The following is a 16,659-nucleotide window of genomic DNA, read 5'->3' on the forward strand; positions in this document are numbered from 1 at the left end:
CCGCTGTGGCCTGGTACTTTTCCACAGCTTCCACGGTCAGATCAGCCGTGGTCAAGGCCTGTTGACTGATGAACCGTTTTGCCTCATAAGGCAGGGCGCGTAGGTAACGATCCACCACAACGGCCTCCACCACCGCCGCTGCTGTATTCCTCTGCGGATCCAGCCATTTCCTTGCGATTCGGACAAGTTCATGCATCTGCGCCCGAGGAGGTTGGTCTGGTTGGAAGGTCCAGCTGTGAAAGCGCTGGGCCATACCAAACTTTGTGAGTCCATATCTGCTGAGGATCTCAGACTTCAGGGCATCATAGTCAGTAACCTGGTCAGGGCCCAGGTCCCGGACAGCATTCAGCGATTCCCGGTTAGAAAGGGGCTAACAGACCAACCCACTGTTGCTTGGGCCAGGCTTCCCTAGTGGCCGTGGCCTCAAATGCATGCAGGTATGCCTCAATGTCATCGGTAGCTCCCATCTTAGATATAAAGTCACTTGCCTTTATTGGGCGGGTATTTTGGACAACCCTCTGTCTCTGCAACTGCAATTCCTCTGCCTTCAGAAGGTTGGCTTTCTTTTGCTCCTCCAAGAGAGCCACGTTTACTTGCATCTGGGCTTGCTGGCCAGCAACAAGGGCTTTCAATATGTCCTCCATTTCAGTCGGCGGGGAGCCTACGGCCAACTTGGAAAACTGGGTGATCAAACCTTCGGTATCCTCCTCTGACATGCACTATTAACGCTTGAGCGTGCCCGTATTCTCCACCACCTGTGACGTCACGAGAGGCTACACAGCTTTCAGCAGGATTGCTCAAGTAGTGCAAGGAGACAAGGTTCAAACAAAACAAGGATTTTATTATAGGTCTTGGGAAATTAACGAAAATATAACAAAAATTCTGTTCTCTTGTGGCTCTTTAAGGGTTAACAGTTCAGGGATGTCTCTTCCACATCCAAAGTCATCATTCTCACTCGCTCAGATAACTTTTCCCCAGCCTTACTGTAGTCCACGTTGCAGCTAGTGGCCAACCCAGCAAAAAGTCCTTCCAAATGTCTCTCACGTATTTCCACAGGTGCATATATCCAAAGGTGAGTATTTCCCAAAGGTAAGTATCTCCAAATCCTTATATTCCTCATGGAAGTGGACGTGCAGCACTCTTGTCCTCCAGAGAGCCCAGGTTGGAGACTGTGTCTCTTCCCTTCCCAAACCTTCAGCTCATCAGCTCCTCATTTGTTTCAGCTGCGTGGGAAGATTGGCCATAGAGGGGTGGAGTTCCCGACCATACCAGCAGATGGAGCCATAGCTGTCTGGGTTTGCAGCCACCTCAGGGGGATGTAACGTCCCTCCAGGACACAGCCTCTCGTGACATCACAATAAGTATTCAGACCATTTGCTATGAGACTGGAAATTGAGCTCTGGTGTGTCCTGTTTCCATTGATCACCCTTGATGTTTCTAAAACTTGATTGGAGTCGACCTGTGGTAAATTCAATTGATTGGACATGATTTGGAAAGGCACACACCTGTTTATATAAGGTCCCACAGTTGACAGTGCATGTCAGAGCAAAAACCAAGCCATGAGGTCGAAGGAATTGTCGGTAGAACTCCGAGACAGGATTGTGTCGAGGAACAGATCTGGGGAAGGGTACCAATACATTTCAGCAGCATTGAAGGACCTCAAGAACACAGTGGCCTCCATCATTCTTAAATGGAAGAAGTTTGGAACCACCAAGACTAAACGGAGCAATCGGGGGAGAAGGGCCTTGGTCAGGGAGGTGACTAAGAACCCGATGGTCACTCTGACAGATCTCCTGAGTTCCTCTGTGGAGATGGGAGAACCTTCCAGAAGGACAACCATCTCTGCAACACTCCACCAATCAATCCTTTATGGTAGAGTGGCCAGACGGATGCCAAACCTCAGTAAAAGGCACATGACAGCCCACTTGGAGTTTACCAAAGGCACCTAAAGGACTCCCAAACCATGAGAAACAAGATTCTCTGGTCTGATGAAACCAAGATTGAACTCTTTGGCCTTAATGCGAAGCGTCACGTCTGGAGGAAACCAGGCACCGCTCATCACCTGGCCAATACCATCCCTACGGTGAAGCATGGTGGTGGCAGAATCATACTGTGGGGATGTTTTTCAGCGGCAGGGACTGGGAGACTAGTCAGGATTGAGGGAATGATGAACGGAGCAAAGTACAGAGAGATCCTTGATGAAAACCTGCTCCAGAGCGCTCAGGACCTCAGACTGGGACGAAGGTTCACCTTCCAACAGGACAACGACCCTAAGCACACAGCCAAGACAATGCAGGAGTGGCTTCGGGACAAGTCTCTGAATGTTCTTGAGTGGCCCAGCCAGAGTCTGGACTTGAACCCGATCGAACATCTCTGGAGAGACCTGAAAATAGCTGTGCAGCAACGCTCCCCATCCAACCTGACAGAGCTTGAAAGGATCTGCAGAGAAGAATGGGAGGAACTCCCCAAATACAGGTATGCCAAGCTTGTAGCGTCATACCCAAGAAGACTCGAGACTGTAATCGCTGACAAAGGTGCTTCAAAGTACTAAGTAAAGGGTCTGAATACTTATGTAAATGTGATATTTATCTTTATTTTTAAATACATTTGCTAAATTTATAAAAACCTGCTTTCGCTTTGTCATTATGGGGTATTGTGTGTTTAATCCAGTTTAGAATAAGGCTGTAACGTAACAAAATGTGGAAAAAGTCAAGGGGTCTGAACACTTCATGAAGGCACTGTATACCAGCATTATACTGTGTTACCAACATTTCATGTCGTCTTGGGATTTGACATGTTCTGACCATAACTGCCATGGTCACCGGTCATTTTAGTGTGCAGTCCTCGTAATCTGATATGACCTATGGAAAATCCATCGCTTCTCAAACGTGTGTAGGAATGACCACTATACATTATCAGTTAAATATTTTAAGTTGGGTTTTCCATCAGTTCTCTGTGGTCTGATGTATGCATGTTTATGTGGGTGCAGTTTGTGTCCAATTTCCCCTTGTGGGATTAATAAAGTTGATTCAAACCCACCCCCCGAGGTCTCTCCGATTCAAACCTACCTCAAGGTCTCTCCTTGGAGAAGATCTGATAACGGAATCGTTGTTGCGGTGGTGCTGCGGTTTTTACTCTTAATAGAGGAGCTTTTACTTCTAATATCGACTTTATAGGATTAATGTAATGTAATACAAGCCTCTCTCTCAGTAATTCCTTATCCGAGAAGACTGGAGCTGCTGCTCTGTACACAGTACCCATCTCTGTCGGCGTCACACTGACTGCGTTCCAAATGGCACCCCGTACCCTTTATAGCACTACTTTTCAATGACGCCTCTAAAGAATAGGGGACTATTTGGGATACAGGAAGTGTGATTATCTAAATGGAGAAGGGAATGAGATTAACATTGTCTGATGGCTCTCTGTAACAGCCTTTTACTAAAACAGAGGAGTATGGTGACTGTAACAACAGCCCTTAACTAAAACAGAGGAGTATGGTGACTGTAACAACAGCCCTTAACTAAAACAGAGGAGTATGGTGACTGTAACAACAGCCCTTTACTAAAACAGAGGAGTATGGTGACTGTAACAACAGCCCTTTACTAAAACAGAGGAGTATGGTGACTGTAACAACAGCCCTTTACTAAAACAGAGGAGTATGGTGACTGTAACAACAGCCCTTAACTAAAACAGAGGAGTATGGTGACTGTAACAACAGCCCTTAACTAAAACAGAGGAGTATGGTGACTGTAACAACAGCCCTTAACTAAAACAGAGGAATATGGTGACTGTAACAACAGCCCTTAACTAAAACAGAGGAGTATGGTGACTGTAACAACAGCCCTTTACTAAAACAGAGGAGTATGGTGACTGTAACAACAGCCCTTTACTAAAACAGAGGAGTATGGTGACTGTAACAACAGCCCTTAACTAAAACAGAGGAGTATGGTGACTGTAACAACAGCCCTTTACTAAAACAGAGGAGTATGGTGACTGTAACAACAGCCCTTAACTAAAACAGAGGAGTATGGTGACTGTAACAACAGCCCTTTACTAAAACAGAGGAGTATGGTGACTGTAACAACAGCCCTTTACTAAAACAGAGGAGTATGGTGACTGTAACAACAGCCCTTAACTAAAACAGAGGAGTATGGTGACTGTAACAACAGCCCTTTTAGTAATCATCAGTTTAGTGACTGTAACAACATTCCTTTAGTAATCATCAGTTTAGTGACTGTAACAACATTCCTTTAGTAATCATCAGTTTAGTGACTGTAACAACATTCCTTTAGTAATTCATTCAGCCGGTTGAATAAGGATTTCCTGAAAGAAAACAAAACCAGGAAGTCCTCTACTTTTGGATCTGCGATGGAAGCTTAGCTAGCTTAACAGTACAAGCATTTGGAAATGATCTTCAACCCTGATGGTGGTGGACGAGCATGACTGTAAAGTCCATTTGAGATGGACCGAAACTGTACAGCAGTGAGAGAAATCCTGTCGGTGGCTGAGCGGGTCAGTCAAGTGGCACTTGGGCACAAGCTAAGGCTTAATTAACCTTGGCTGGAGGTTCCTGGTGGAAGGTAAACACCCCACCCCCTATGCGGCAGGGAAAACCCCCTAATGACCACCCAAGGACCGCTGCCTACACCGTCCAATGATTAGTGTTCTGTCCAAGGCAAGAGCGTTGTTAGTAGAGCTCACTGATTGGTCATTCAGAAAGAGTGCCGTTTTGGCAGAACCCATCGGCCTCCGCTTTTTGGGGAGGTACAGTAGAACAGAAGCTTTCTTGGCTCCCTCAGCCTTTTAACTCAATGAGTAGATATGATATGATGGATATAATCTCAGATATGTATCTGTGATTCATTACATACATTTGGTTCTGTTCTGTTGTAAGTTTCTTCACACAACTGCGCTCTTCAACATTTTGCTCTAAATAGGCAACCGAGCTACGTTACATCACATCTCTACATGAAAATCTTTGATGGATTGTTGTTGGCATTATATAATGATGTATTCATTTCACCATTCCCAAAATACCATATTGGTATTATATTACTAAAAGCCTGCTCTTACCAACCATTGGCTGGCTAGATGCCCTGTGGGCTAAATAACATGACGCAAGATTGTTTCTACTGGCTACAATGACAGAAAAAAAAAATGAGGAATGGACTTAAATGAATGAGTTTCTCTGGGCCTGGGGGGACTCTTAGCCTCTCAGTGAATGAGTTTCTCTGGGCCTGGGGGGCTCTTAGCCTCTCAGTGCATCAAGCCTTTTCATTGCTTATTCTCTCATGAAATTCCTCTCTCTCTCTGATTGAAATGGCAGCCGGCAGAGGGCAAAGCAGTGGGGGGGCACGTTTTTTTGGTTTCTCATCCTCTTGTGTTATTTTCCTTGTTGTGGAGAGGAGTGGAGGGACACATGAGTGTTACTTTGTGATGGGACTGAGGCCCCAGGCCAACTGCCATTGTTGTAATGATGTAAGAAGGACTTTCTACCAGTGGCGGTCGGTGCCGTTTTTAAGATGAGGGAGGACAATATTTCTTCTTCATGAGCATGGGCCTTATTTCTATTACAGCATATTGGATGACTGTCATGCATATTCCGTTCACCCAGTTCAACGTAACAGCGATAGGTTTAGGTTACTACGTGACACTTGAATTTCCCATATAACCATCACGAGGTTGCTACAACCTAGCCTATGAAAGAAAGTTTTACAATGTAGCTTTCTTAGCTCCCTCAGGCTTTTAACTCAATGAGTAGATATGATATGATGGATATAATCTCAGATATGTATCTGTGATTCATTACATAAATTTGGTTCTGTTCTGTTGTAAGTTTCTTCACACAACTGCGCTCTTCAACATTTTGCTCTAAATAGGCAACCGAGCTACATTACATCACATCTCTACATGAAAATCATTGATGGATTGTTGTTGGCATTATATAATGATGTATTCATTTCACCATTCCCAAAATACCATAGTGGTATTCTATTACTAAAACACACTATTACACAGGTCGAGAGACAAATTTGAGGTGACAGACAGTGACATTCAATAGCGCCTTGCACACTCTTGCCTGCATCTAGCTGATAAAGGGTGTAATCATTAGTCCAACAGTTGCAAACGAGAGTTTCTGTTAGACAAAGTCAGGTATGTTTATCCCCGTTTTTGTTCCGTTCGCTTCCGTTTTTAAGAAACGTTTTTTCAACAGAATCGGCGGAATGAATACACCCCTGATCACGCGTAAACAAAGTTCACTCTCATAACAGCCACGTTGTATTCCTTCTCTTCTCTTCCCTTCGCTTGTGGACTTCAATGCTCAACACATCAGCTGTATGTGACCCCGGCGAAAAAAACCTTTCCAAACAGCTACACACAGTCTACATCGTTGTCCCCATATTAGCTAAAGTAACGTCCTAGTCAACATAGCTAATAGAACTAACGCGTTAGTAAACCCGCTACAATCATGCGGTAACGTTCCAGTGTACAGTCAGTAAGCGGTTACACCGGCGGGCCCCGGAGGCAATAAATTAGTAATACCAAACGCTTACCTTGACTTGGAAGAGTTCCAGTGTTGTGTTGGATAGTCATAGCCAGCTAGCTAACATAGCATCCCTCTGTTTGAGCAGTGTGTTTCAGTAGGCTAAACTAGCCAGCTAGCTAACATAGCATCCCTCTGTTTGAGCAGGGTGTTTCAGTAGGCTAAACTAGCCAGATAGCTAACATAGCATCCCTCTGTTTGAGCAGGGTGTTTCAGTAGGCTAAACTAGCCAGCTAGCTAACATAGCATCCCTCTGTTTGAGCAGGGTGTTTCAGTAGGCTAAACTAGCCAGCTAGCTAACATAGCATCCCTCTGTTTGAGCAGGGTGTTTCAGTAGGCTAAACTAGCTAGCTGCATTTGCTAGCTAAGTAAGTGAAACTGAAAGTGAAAAAAAATCTCTCTCTTGCTTCTCCTTCATTTTGGAAGAAATTAATTTGTTCAAAACTGTTCAACTATTGTCTTTCTCTCTCTTTGAGTCAACTACTCACCACATTTAATACACTGCAGTGCTAGCTAGCTGTAGCTTATACTTTCAGTGCTAGATTAATTCTCTGATCCTTTGATTGGGTGGACAACATGTCAGTTCATGCTGCAAGAGCTCTGATAGGTTGGAGGATGTCCTCCGGAAGTTGTCATAATTACTGTGTAAGTCTATGGAAGGGGATGAGCCTCCTAGGTTTTGTATTGAAGTCAGTGTACCCAGAGGAGGACGGAAGCTAGCTGTCCTCCGGCTACACCATGGTGCTGCCCTACTGTTGAGTGCTGTTGAGGATACTGTAGACCTTCTTTGCAAAATAGTGTGTTTTTAATCAGTTATTTGATGACGCAATTATATTTAGTATATTTTTATCTAAAATGTATATCTTTTTTAATGTTTTACCTTTTTAATTTTAATGAAATTCACTGAGGAGGATGGTCCTCCTCTTCCTCCTCTGAGAAGCCTCCACTGCTTTCTACATAACAGGCCTGGCCCGGCTACAGTGAGTGAAAGGGAAGCTGAGCGAGTGATGATTTCTAATTAATATCAAAAGTTAAAGCTTGACTGAACTCACATGGATGGACAAAGTTGGGGGCCTGTTCTCTCTCTCTCTCTCTCTCTCTCTCTCTCTCTCTCTCTCTCTCTCTCTCTCTCTCTCTCTCTCTCTCTCTCTCTCTCTCTCTCTCTCTCTCTCTCTCTCTCTCTCTCTCTCTCTCTCTCTCTCCCCCTATATCTCTATCTCTCTCTCCATATCCCTATCTCTCTCTCTCTCCCTATATCTCCCTCCCTATCTATACCTCTCTCCCTCTCTCTATCTCTCTCTCCCTATATCTCTCTCTCCCTATTTTATTTTTATTTTTATTTACCTTTATTTAACTAGGCAAGTCAGTTAAGAACAAATTATTATTTACAATGACAGCCTACATCGGCCAAACCCGGACGACGCTGGGCCAATTGTGCGCCGCCCTATGGGACTCCCAATCACGGCCGGTTGTGATACAGCCTGGAATCGAACCAGGGGGTCTGTAGTGACGCCTCAAGCACTGAGATGCAGTGCCTTATCTCTTTCTCTCTCCCTAGCTCTCTCCCTATCTCTCTCTCTCTCTCTCTCTCTCTCTCTCTCTCTCTCTCTCTCTCTCTCTCTCTCCCTCTCTCTCTCTCTCTCTCTCTCTCTCTCTCTCTCTCTCTCTCTCTCTCTCTCTCTCTCTCTCTCTCTCTCTCTCTCTCTCTCTCTCTCTCTCTCTCTCTCTCTCTCTCTCTCTCTCTCTCTCTCTCTCTCTCTCTCTCTCTCTCTCTCTCTCTCTCTCTCTCTCTCTCTCTCTCTCTTTCTCTTTCTTTCTCTCTATCTCTTTCTTTCTCTCTCTATCTCTCGCCCGCTCTCTCTTCAGTACTGGTGACACTGGGTGTCGTCTCTTCCAATTCTTCTCAATTTAGTTATGAAATCAAAGAATTGGCAGTTGGTCTTAAGGGACCCCTACAGTCGAAGGTATTTCAGTAGAGGGTAGTTAGTTACTGTCTGCCCAGAGTCGATACAGGTTCTATGGAACAAGGTTTTACCCTACAGTCGAAGGTATTTCAGTAGAGGGTAGTAGTTAGTTGGGTAGTTAGTTACTGTCTGCCCAGGGTAGTAGTTAGTTGGGTAGTTAGTTACTGTCTGCCCAGGGTAGTAGTCAGTTGGGTAGTTAGTTACTGTCTGCCCCGAAGGACTGGGATGTGTGTGATCTACCTTTCTGGACTCAAACACCCAGTGGCTTTTTGCATCTTTATCCACCACCTCAGGCCCACCATCAACCGCCCTGTGATGTTCTGAAATATAGTAGTGGAGTCAATACATCATTAGCCTACTTACTTATATTGATAATCCACCCCCAGAAAGAAATATCATGAAATTCCTGTCAATTTGGTGAAAACCTATGTTCTGTCAGTGGGTAAAATATAAACATTTCCCCATGATTTAAATTCTAAGTGGTCCGTCTTGAGTGCATACATTTTTCATACTGGCCCCCCCGTGGGAAACGAACCCACAACCCTGGCGTTGCAAGCGCCATGCTCTTCCAACTGAGCTACAGGGGACTAACATACTTGTTTAGTACACATCTATCTACAGTGCCTTCAGAAAGTATTCAGACCCCTTGACTTATTCCACATGTTGTTGTTACATCCTGAATTCAAAATGGATTAAATAGATTTGTTCACCCTTCTACACACAACATCCCATAATGACAAAGTGAAAACATGTTTTCAAATGTATTGAAAATGAAAAATCTCATTAACATAAGTATTCACAACTCTTAGTCAATACATATTAGAATCAAATTTGTCAGTGAATACAGCTGTGAGTCTTTCTGGGTAAGTCTCTAAGAGCTTTGCACACCTGGATTGTACAATATTTGCACATGATTATTTTCAAAATTCTTCAAGCTTTGTCGAGTTGGTTGTTGATTATTGCTAGACAACCGTTTTCTTGCCATAGATTTTCAAGCCGATTTAAGTCAAACCTGTAACTAGGCTTCTTAGGAACATTCAATGTTGTCTTGGTAAGCAACTCCAGTGTATATTTGGCTTTGTGTTTTAGGTTATTGTCCTGCTGAAAGGTGAATTCATCTCCCAGTGTCTGTTGGAAAGCAGACTAAACCAGGTTTTCCTCTAGGATTTTTGCCTGTGCTTAGCTCTATTCAGTTTATTTTTATCCTGAGAAAAAAAACTCCCTAGTCCTTGTCAATGACAAGCATACCCATAACATGATGCAGCCACCACCATGCTTTAAAATATGAAGAGTGGTACTCTGGGATTAGTTGTTTGGATTTGCCCCAAACTTAACGCTTTGTATTCAGGACATAAAGTTAATTTCTTTGCCAAATCTTTTCAGTTTTACTTTAGTGCCTTATTGCCTGTTGAAATCACCGGCCACTTTAAGAAATGGAACACTAGTCACTTTAATAATGTTTACATATCTTGCACTACTCATCTCAAATGTATATACTGCATTCTATTCTATAATATTCTACTGTATCTTAGTCCATGCCGCTCTGTCATTGCTTGTCCAAATATGTATTCTTAAATTCCATTCCTTACTAGTTTTGTGTGTATTGGGTATATGTTGTGAAATTGTTAGATATTACTGCACTGTCAGAGCTAGAAGCATAAGCATTTCGCTACACCCGCTATAACATCTGCTAAACACGTGTATGTGACAAATACAATTTGATTGGATTTGATTATTGCATACAGGATGCATGGTTTGGAATATTTCCGTCTTTTCCCTCTGTCACTTAGGTTAGTATTGTGGAGTAACTACAATGTTCTTGATCCTTCAGTTTTCTCCTATCACAGCCATTAAACTCTGTAACTGTTTTGAAGTCACCATTGGCCTCATGGTGAAATCCCTGAACGGTTTCCTTCCTCTCCGCCAACTGAGTTCGGCAGGACGCCTGTATCTTTGTAGTGACTGGGTGTATTGATACACCATCCAAAGAGTAATTAATAGCTTCACCATGCTCAAAGGAATAGTCAATGTCTGTTTTTGTATATTTACCCATCTACCAATAGGAGCCCTTCTTTGCGAGGCATTGGAAAACCTCCCTGGTCTTTGGTTGAATCTGTGTTTGAAATTCACTGCTCGACTGAGGCACCTTACAGATAATTGTATGTGTGGGGTACAGAGACGAGGTAGTCATTCAAATATCATGTTAAGTCCATGCAACTTATTATGTGACTTGTTAAGCACATTTTTTACTCCTGAACTTATTTAGGCTTGCCATAACAAAGGGGTTGAATACATATTGACTCAATAAAAACATAATTCCTCTTTGACATTATGGGGTATTGTGTGTAGGCCAGTGACACAAAATCTGTTCTGGGCAATACTGAATCAAATTAACTAAATTAGTTGAAAGATTCGTTCTTTTGACTGAACGAGTCAGTAAAGATCTGAGTCAGTAAAGATCTGAGTCAGTAAAGATCTGAGTCAGTAAAGATCTGAGTCAGTAAAGATCTGAGTCAGTAAAGATCTGAGTCAGTAAAGATCTGAGTCAGTAAAGATCTGAGTCAGTAAAGATCTGAGTCAGTAAAGATCTGAGTCAGTAAAGATCTGAGTCAGTAAAGATCTGAGTCAGTAAAGATCTGAGTCAGTAAAAAGAGCCTAACTTCCCGACACTAGTTTCTCCTCTGAAACCCCGCGCACAGGCCGTTTTGTGTTGCCATGGCAACCACTAACGCAAAGTTTTGGGCTAGAAACATGATCTCTAACAGGTTGAACATGGCGAAATTGTAACTCCTAAATTGATAGTGCAGTTTGTTTCAGGGATTTTACAACTAGCTAGCTACTTCACATGCTGATATGGACTTTGGTATTTGTGTGTCGCTGCGTGTTACAGCCTGTCCAGAGAGAACGCATTGCATTGTGGGTTTTGTAGTCGACCTGAGCTCCAGCAGATTTCCATAACAATTTTTTACATGTTGCTTCCTATCTTATTATAACGATGAAATGCAAAAAAAAGGAAATCACAACATATTGTTCTCACAAATTATTTAACAATGTAAATCAAAGGAATTTGTGGTTTTAAGTGGATTATTCCTTTAAAAGCCGTGATGTCATGTCCCCAAAATCACTTGGGAAAAGAGATGCATTGTGTCTATGAAGCATTGTAAAGCAATGTACACTGTTAATTACAATGTTAGAAACAAGACTAACCGTAAACGTGATTTTAAAAGTATATAAGCTGTTCTGTAGCTTTTGAAAGACTCTTTTTGGGACTTAACATTAACTCTTACTTCCTCTCAGGCTGTTTGAGGGCTCCTCACCAAAGAAGAGGGAGAAACTTAAAACACTTTTGTGCTATTTTAGAAGTGTAACCGAGCAAAGTAAGTTTTTTTAAATTATCAAATCAATGTTATGTAAATTATGTTATATTGGTTTCAAACCAAAAGCATTGATAATTGATTGAACTTTTTTGGTTTGTTTTATTTTTCAGGACCTACTGGACTTGTAACATTCACAAGAAAATGTTTGGATCGTCCCCCGAACTGGAAAAAGTAATCCACTTCATGAGAAATTACTGTCTATTTATTCTATCCAATAACTGTTATGGATTTGATCCACATAGGAACAAGGGAAACATATATTTACTGAATGATGATCGAGCTAAAAAGGTCATTCATTTTGCTATGTTTCAGCTCCCAGAATCAGCTCACAAAGCTCCACATAACATGTGCAGGAACCATAGAAGACGACGGGAACGGCATGCTGCAGGTAACCTGTATGGAAGAGTTGACAGACGGCTCTATACGACTGAATGTATGGTCTGTGTCCCAAATGGCACCCTATTTCCTATTTAGTGCACAACTATTTTTTATTTTTTATTTTAGGGCTCTGGTCAAAAGCAGTGGATGTTATAGGGAATAGGGTGCCATTTTGAGTCGCAGTCGTGTTGTGCACAAGTACAGAGAGAGCAGGATAGAGTATTCTAGAAGCAGCTTGGTGGAGCAGGACTCTTACTGTACATTCCAGGATTCTTCATTCCATATTCTAAGCCACACATCCAGCCTAGAGGAGATCTCTATTTGAAAGGTGGCTTCTCCTCTCCCTGTTGGATTGTCTTTCTCTTCTCCTTTTATGTGCTGTGGTTGTCAGTCACGGAGTCGCCTCACACACGTACTCCCGGCTTTAACTCAGAATGCTTACTGCCGCTGAACAGGTCCTTTGAGGAAGCGGACGGTTGACAACACGTCTGTGGGACTGCATGTGTGTATGCGTGCATTTGTGCGTGTGTGTTCATGCGTGCCAAAAGTATGTGTGTGTGTGTGTGTGTGCTGGGACTGGGGTCGAGACCCTGCTCTCCCTCTGCTCTCTACCCAGTCCGTTCTCTTCTCTCCCTGTCAGAACGGCCCTCTCTCCCCTCTCCCCTCTCCCCTCTCCCCTCTCCCCTCTCCCCTCTCTCCTCTCCCCTCTCCCCTCTCCCCTCCCCTCCCTCTCTCCTCTCCCTCTCCTCTCCCTCTCCCTCTCCCCTCCCCTCTCCCCTCTCCCTCTCCCCTCCCTCCCCTCCCCTCTCCCCTCTCCCTTTCACCTTTTGTTTGCCTGCGGAGGCTGTGGTTGCCACGGGCTGACAGCTGATGGGTGACATGACCAGATCCAGCTAGGGCCCGGGCACCCTGCCATCAGTGAAGGGCCCTCTGGTGAGGAGGGGCTCTCTGACAGCCTGTCAAAGAAAGAGCAGACTGTGTGTGTGCCGCATCCTGGGCCCCCCGTCCCACCTCCCAACTGTCTGACTGACTGCCTGGGCCCCCCGTCCCACCTCCCAACTGTCTGACTGACTGCCTGGGCCCCCCTGTCCCACCTCCCAACTGTCTGACTGACTGCCTGGGCCCCCCGTCCCACCACCCAACTGTCTGACTGACTGCCTGGGCCCCCCGTCCCACCACCCAACTGACTGCCTGGGTCCCCCGTCCCACCACCCAACTGACTGCCTGGGTCCCCCGTCCCACCACCCAACTGTCTGACTGACTGCCTGGGCCCCCGTCCCACCACCCAACTGACTGCCTGGGTCCCCCGTCCCACCACCCAACTGACTGCCTGGGTCCCCCGTCCCACCACCCAACTGTCTGACTGACTGCCTGGGCCCCCCGTCCCACCTCCCAACTGTCTGACTGACTGCCTGGGCCCCCCGTCCCACCACCCAACTGACTGCCTGGGCCCCCCGTCCCACCTCCCAACTGTCTGACTGACTGCCTGGGCCCCCCTTCCCACCACCCAACTGTCTGACTGACTGCCTGGGTCCCCCGTCCCACCTCCCAACTGTCTGACTGACTGCCTGGGCCCCCCGTCCCACCTCCCAACTGTCTGACTGACTGCCTGGGCCCCCCGTCCCAACACCCAACTGACTGCCTGGGTCCCCCGTCCCACCACCCAACTGTCTGACTGACTGCCTGGGCCCCCGTCCCACCTCCCAACTGTCTGACTGACTGCCTGGGCCCCCCGTCCCCACCACCCAACTGACTGCCTGGGTCCCCCGTCCCACCACCCAACTGTCTGACTGACTGCCTGGGCCCCCCGTCCCACCTCCCAACTGTCTGACTGAATGCCTGGGCCCCCCTTCCCAACTGACTGACTGACTGCCTGGGCCCCCCTTCCCAACTGACTGACTGACTGCCTGGGCCCCCCGTCCCACCTCCCAACTGTCTGACTGACTGCCTGGGCCCCCCTTCCCAACTGACTGACTGACTGCCTGGGCTCCCCGTCCCACCACCCAACTGACTGCCTGGGCCCCCCGTCCCACCTCCCAACTGTCTGACTGACTGCCTGGGCCCCCCGTCCCACCTCCCAACTGTCTGACTGACTGCCTGGGCCCCCCGTCCCACCACCCACCCAACTGACTGACTGACTGCCTGGGCCCCCGTCCCACCTCCCAACTGTCTGACTGAATGCCTGGGCCCCCCTTCCCACCTCCCAACTGACTGACTGACTGCCTGGGCCCCCTGTCCCACCACCCAACTGTCTGACTGACTGCCTGGGCCCCCCGTCCCACCACCCAACTGACTGCCTGGGCCCCCCGTCCCACCTCCCAACTGTCTGACTGACTGCCTGGGCCCCCCGTCCCACCACCCAACTGTCTGACTGACTGCCTGGGTCCCCCGTCCCACCTCCCAACTGACTGACTGACTGCCTGGGCCCCCCGTCCCACCTCCCAACTGACTGACTGACTGCCTGGGTCCCCCGTCCCACCTCCCAACTGACTGACTGACTGCCTGGGCCCCCCGTCCCACCTCCCAACTGACTGACTGACTGCCTGGGCCCCCCGTCCCACCTCCCAACAGTCTGACTGACTGCCTGGGAGTCTTTGGTGAGGAGGTGAGACGGGAGGTGAGACGGGAGGTGAGACGGGAGGTGAGACGGGAGGTGAGACGGGAGGTGAGACGGGAGGTGAGACGGGAGGTGAGACAGACCCAGTTGGCCCTGCCTGGCCTGGGCTGTCTGAGGGACAGTGTGCCAAAACTGACAGTCCTGAAAATGGTGGATTATACAGTTTCCTATGCAGCAAAACAATCAGTATTCCTGTCTATATCAGGCCTTGAAGAACCTTGTTTTGTTTCTTGTTTTGTTGTGAAATGGTAAACAATGATAATAAACAGACCTGGTGCTATAAATTGGCAGCTTCATTATGCCTGTAGAACAGTTCATTTGCAGAATAAAAGGATAACTTCAATTTAGGAAATAAAAGTAGGACGTCATACATAGATTAAGACGAGGAACTCAATTTAGCAACGGCAGGTAGTGACTTGACTGGGTTGGTACTGACCCTGGGGTTGCATCCCAAATAGCACCCTATTCCTTGTATAGTGCGCTGCTTTTAACCAGAGTGCTATGGCCCTTGGTCAAAAGTAGTGTGCTATATAGAGAAAAGGGTGCAATTTGGGATTCAACCTGTGAGTGAATCTGGGGTGCAGAGAGCAGGACAGGAGTTCTGCTCTGTTCTGACTCTGTTGTGATGTTGGCTGTCTCCTGGGCTGACATGGCAGTTCCTCTGTTGTGATGTTGGCTGTCTCCTGGGCTGACATGGCAGTTCCTCTGTTGTGATGTTGGCTGTCTCCTGGGCTGACATGGCAGTTCCTCTGTTGTGATGTTGGCTGTCTCCTGGGCTGACATGGCAGTTCCTCTGTTGTGATGTTGGCTGTCTCCTGGGCTGACATGGCAGTTCCTCTGTTGTGATGTTGGCTGTCTCCTGGGCTGACATGGCAGTTCCTCTGTTGTGATGTTGGCTGTCTCCTGGGCTGACATGGCAGCTCCTCTGTTGTGATGTTGGCTGTCTCCTGGGCCGACATGGCAGCTCCTCACGTTGTTGTTTTTTCCCCCGCTACACAATATGAATCATGTCACAAAGACAAGAGAGATATTTCAGTGGAGTAACTTTGTTTGGCATTTGAATTGATTCACTTTTTCTGTTTTTCTCTGTCATTAGTGACCACGGCTCAGGATCTAAAATGTTATATTAACATAGTAGACAGACAGCACACATTTAATATAATATCACAGATGCACAGTCAGATCATGTCTTCCCTGTTCTTTTCCTCAGAGGTAACTGTACCATCACTCTGCTCTGCTGTCCATCACTCTGCTCTGCTGTCCATCACCCTGCTCTGCTGTCCATCACTGCTCTGCTGTCCATCACCCTGCTCTGCTGTCCATCACTCTGCTCTGCTGTCCATCACTCTGCTCTGCTGTCCATCACTGCTCTGCTGTCCATCACCCTGCTCTGCTGTCCATCACTCTGCTCTGCTGTCCATCACTCTGCTCTGCTGTCCATCACTGCTCTGCTGTCCATCACCCTGCTCTGCTGTCCATCACTGCTCTGCTGGCCATCACTGCTCTGCTGTCCATCACCCTGCTCTGCTGTCCATCACTGCTCTGCTGGCCATCACTCTGCTCTGCTGGCCATCACTCTGCTCTGCTGTCCATCACCCTGCTCTGCTGTCCATCACCCTGCTCTGCTGTCCATCACCCTGCTCTGCTTTCCATCACTCTGCTCTGCTTTCCATCACTCTGCTCTGCTGTCCATCACTGCTCTGCTGTCCATCACTCTGCTCTGCTGTCCATCACCCTGCTCTGCTGTCCATCACCCTGCTCTGCTGTCCATCACTGCTC

At 46.6% G+C, this 16,659-nt stretch overlaps 1 protein-coding gene across 2 annotated transcripts in view; it reads left to right on the forward strand.

The window, feature by feature from the left end:
• Positions 1-16,659, forward strand: part of LOC121547758 (poly(ADP-ribose) glycohydrolase) — a 96,262-nt gene that overhangs the window by 39,987 nt on the left and 39,616 nt on the right. For both annotated transcript variants that reach the window (XM_041859177.2, XM_041859176.2), the window contains exons 10-12: positions 11,806-11,885; positions 11,996-12,056; positions 12,198-12,273. In XM_041859177.2, the coding sequence (XP_041715111.2) occupies positions 11,806-11,885; positions 11,996-12,056; positions 12,198-12,273 (217 nt within the window). The remainder of the gene's footprint in view (positions 1-11,805; positions 11,886-11,995; positions 12,057-12,197; positions 12,274-16,659) is intronic.

This window comes from Coregonus clupeaformis, chromosome 31, assembly GCF_020615455.1.
Source record: "Coregonus clupeaformis isolate EN_2021a chromosome 31, ASM2061545v1, whole genome shotgun sequence".
In the NCBI taxonomy this organism is placed as follows: domain Eukaryota; kingdom Metazoa; phylum Chordata; class Actinopteri; order Salmoniformes; family Salmonidae; genus Coregonus; species Coregonus clupeaformis.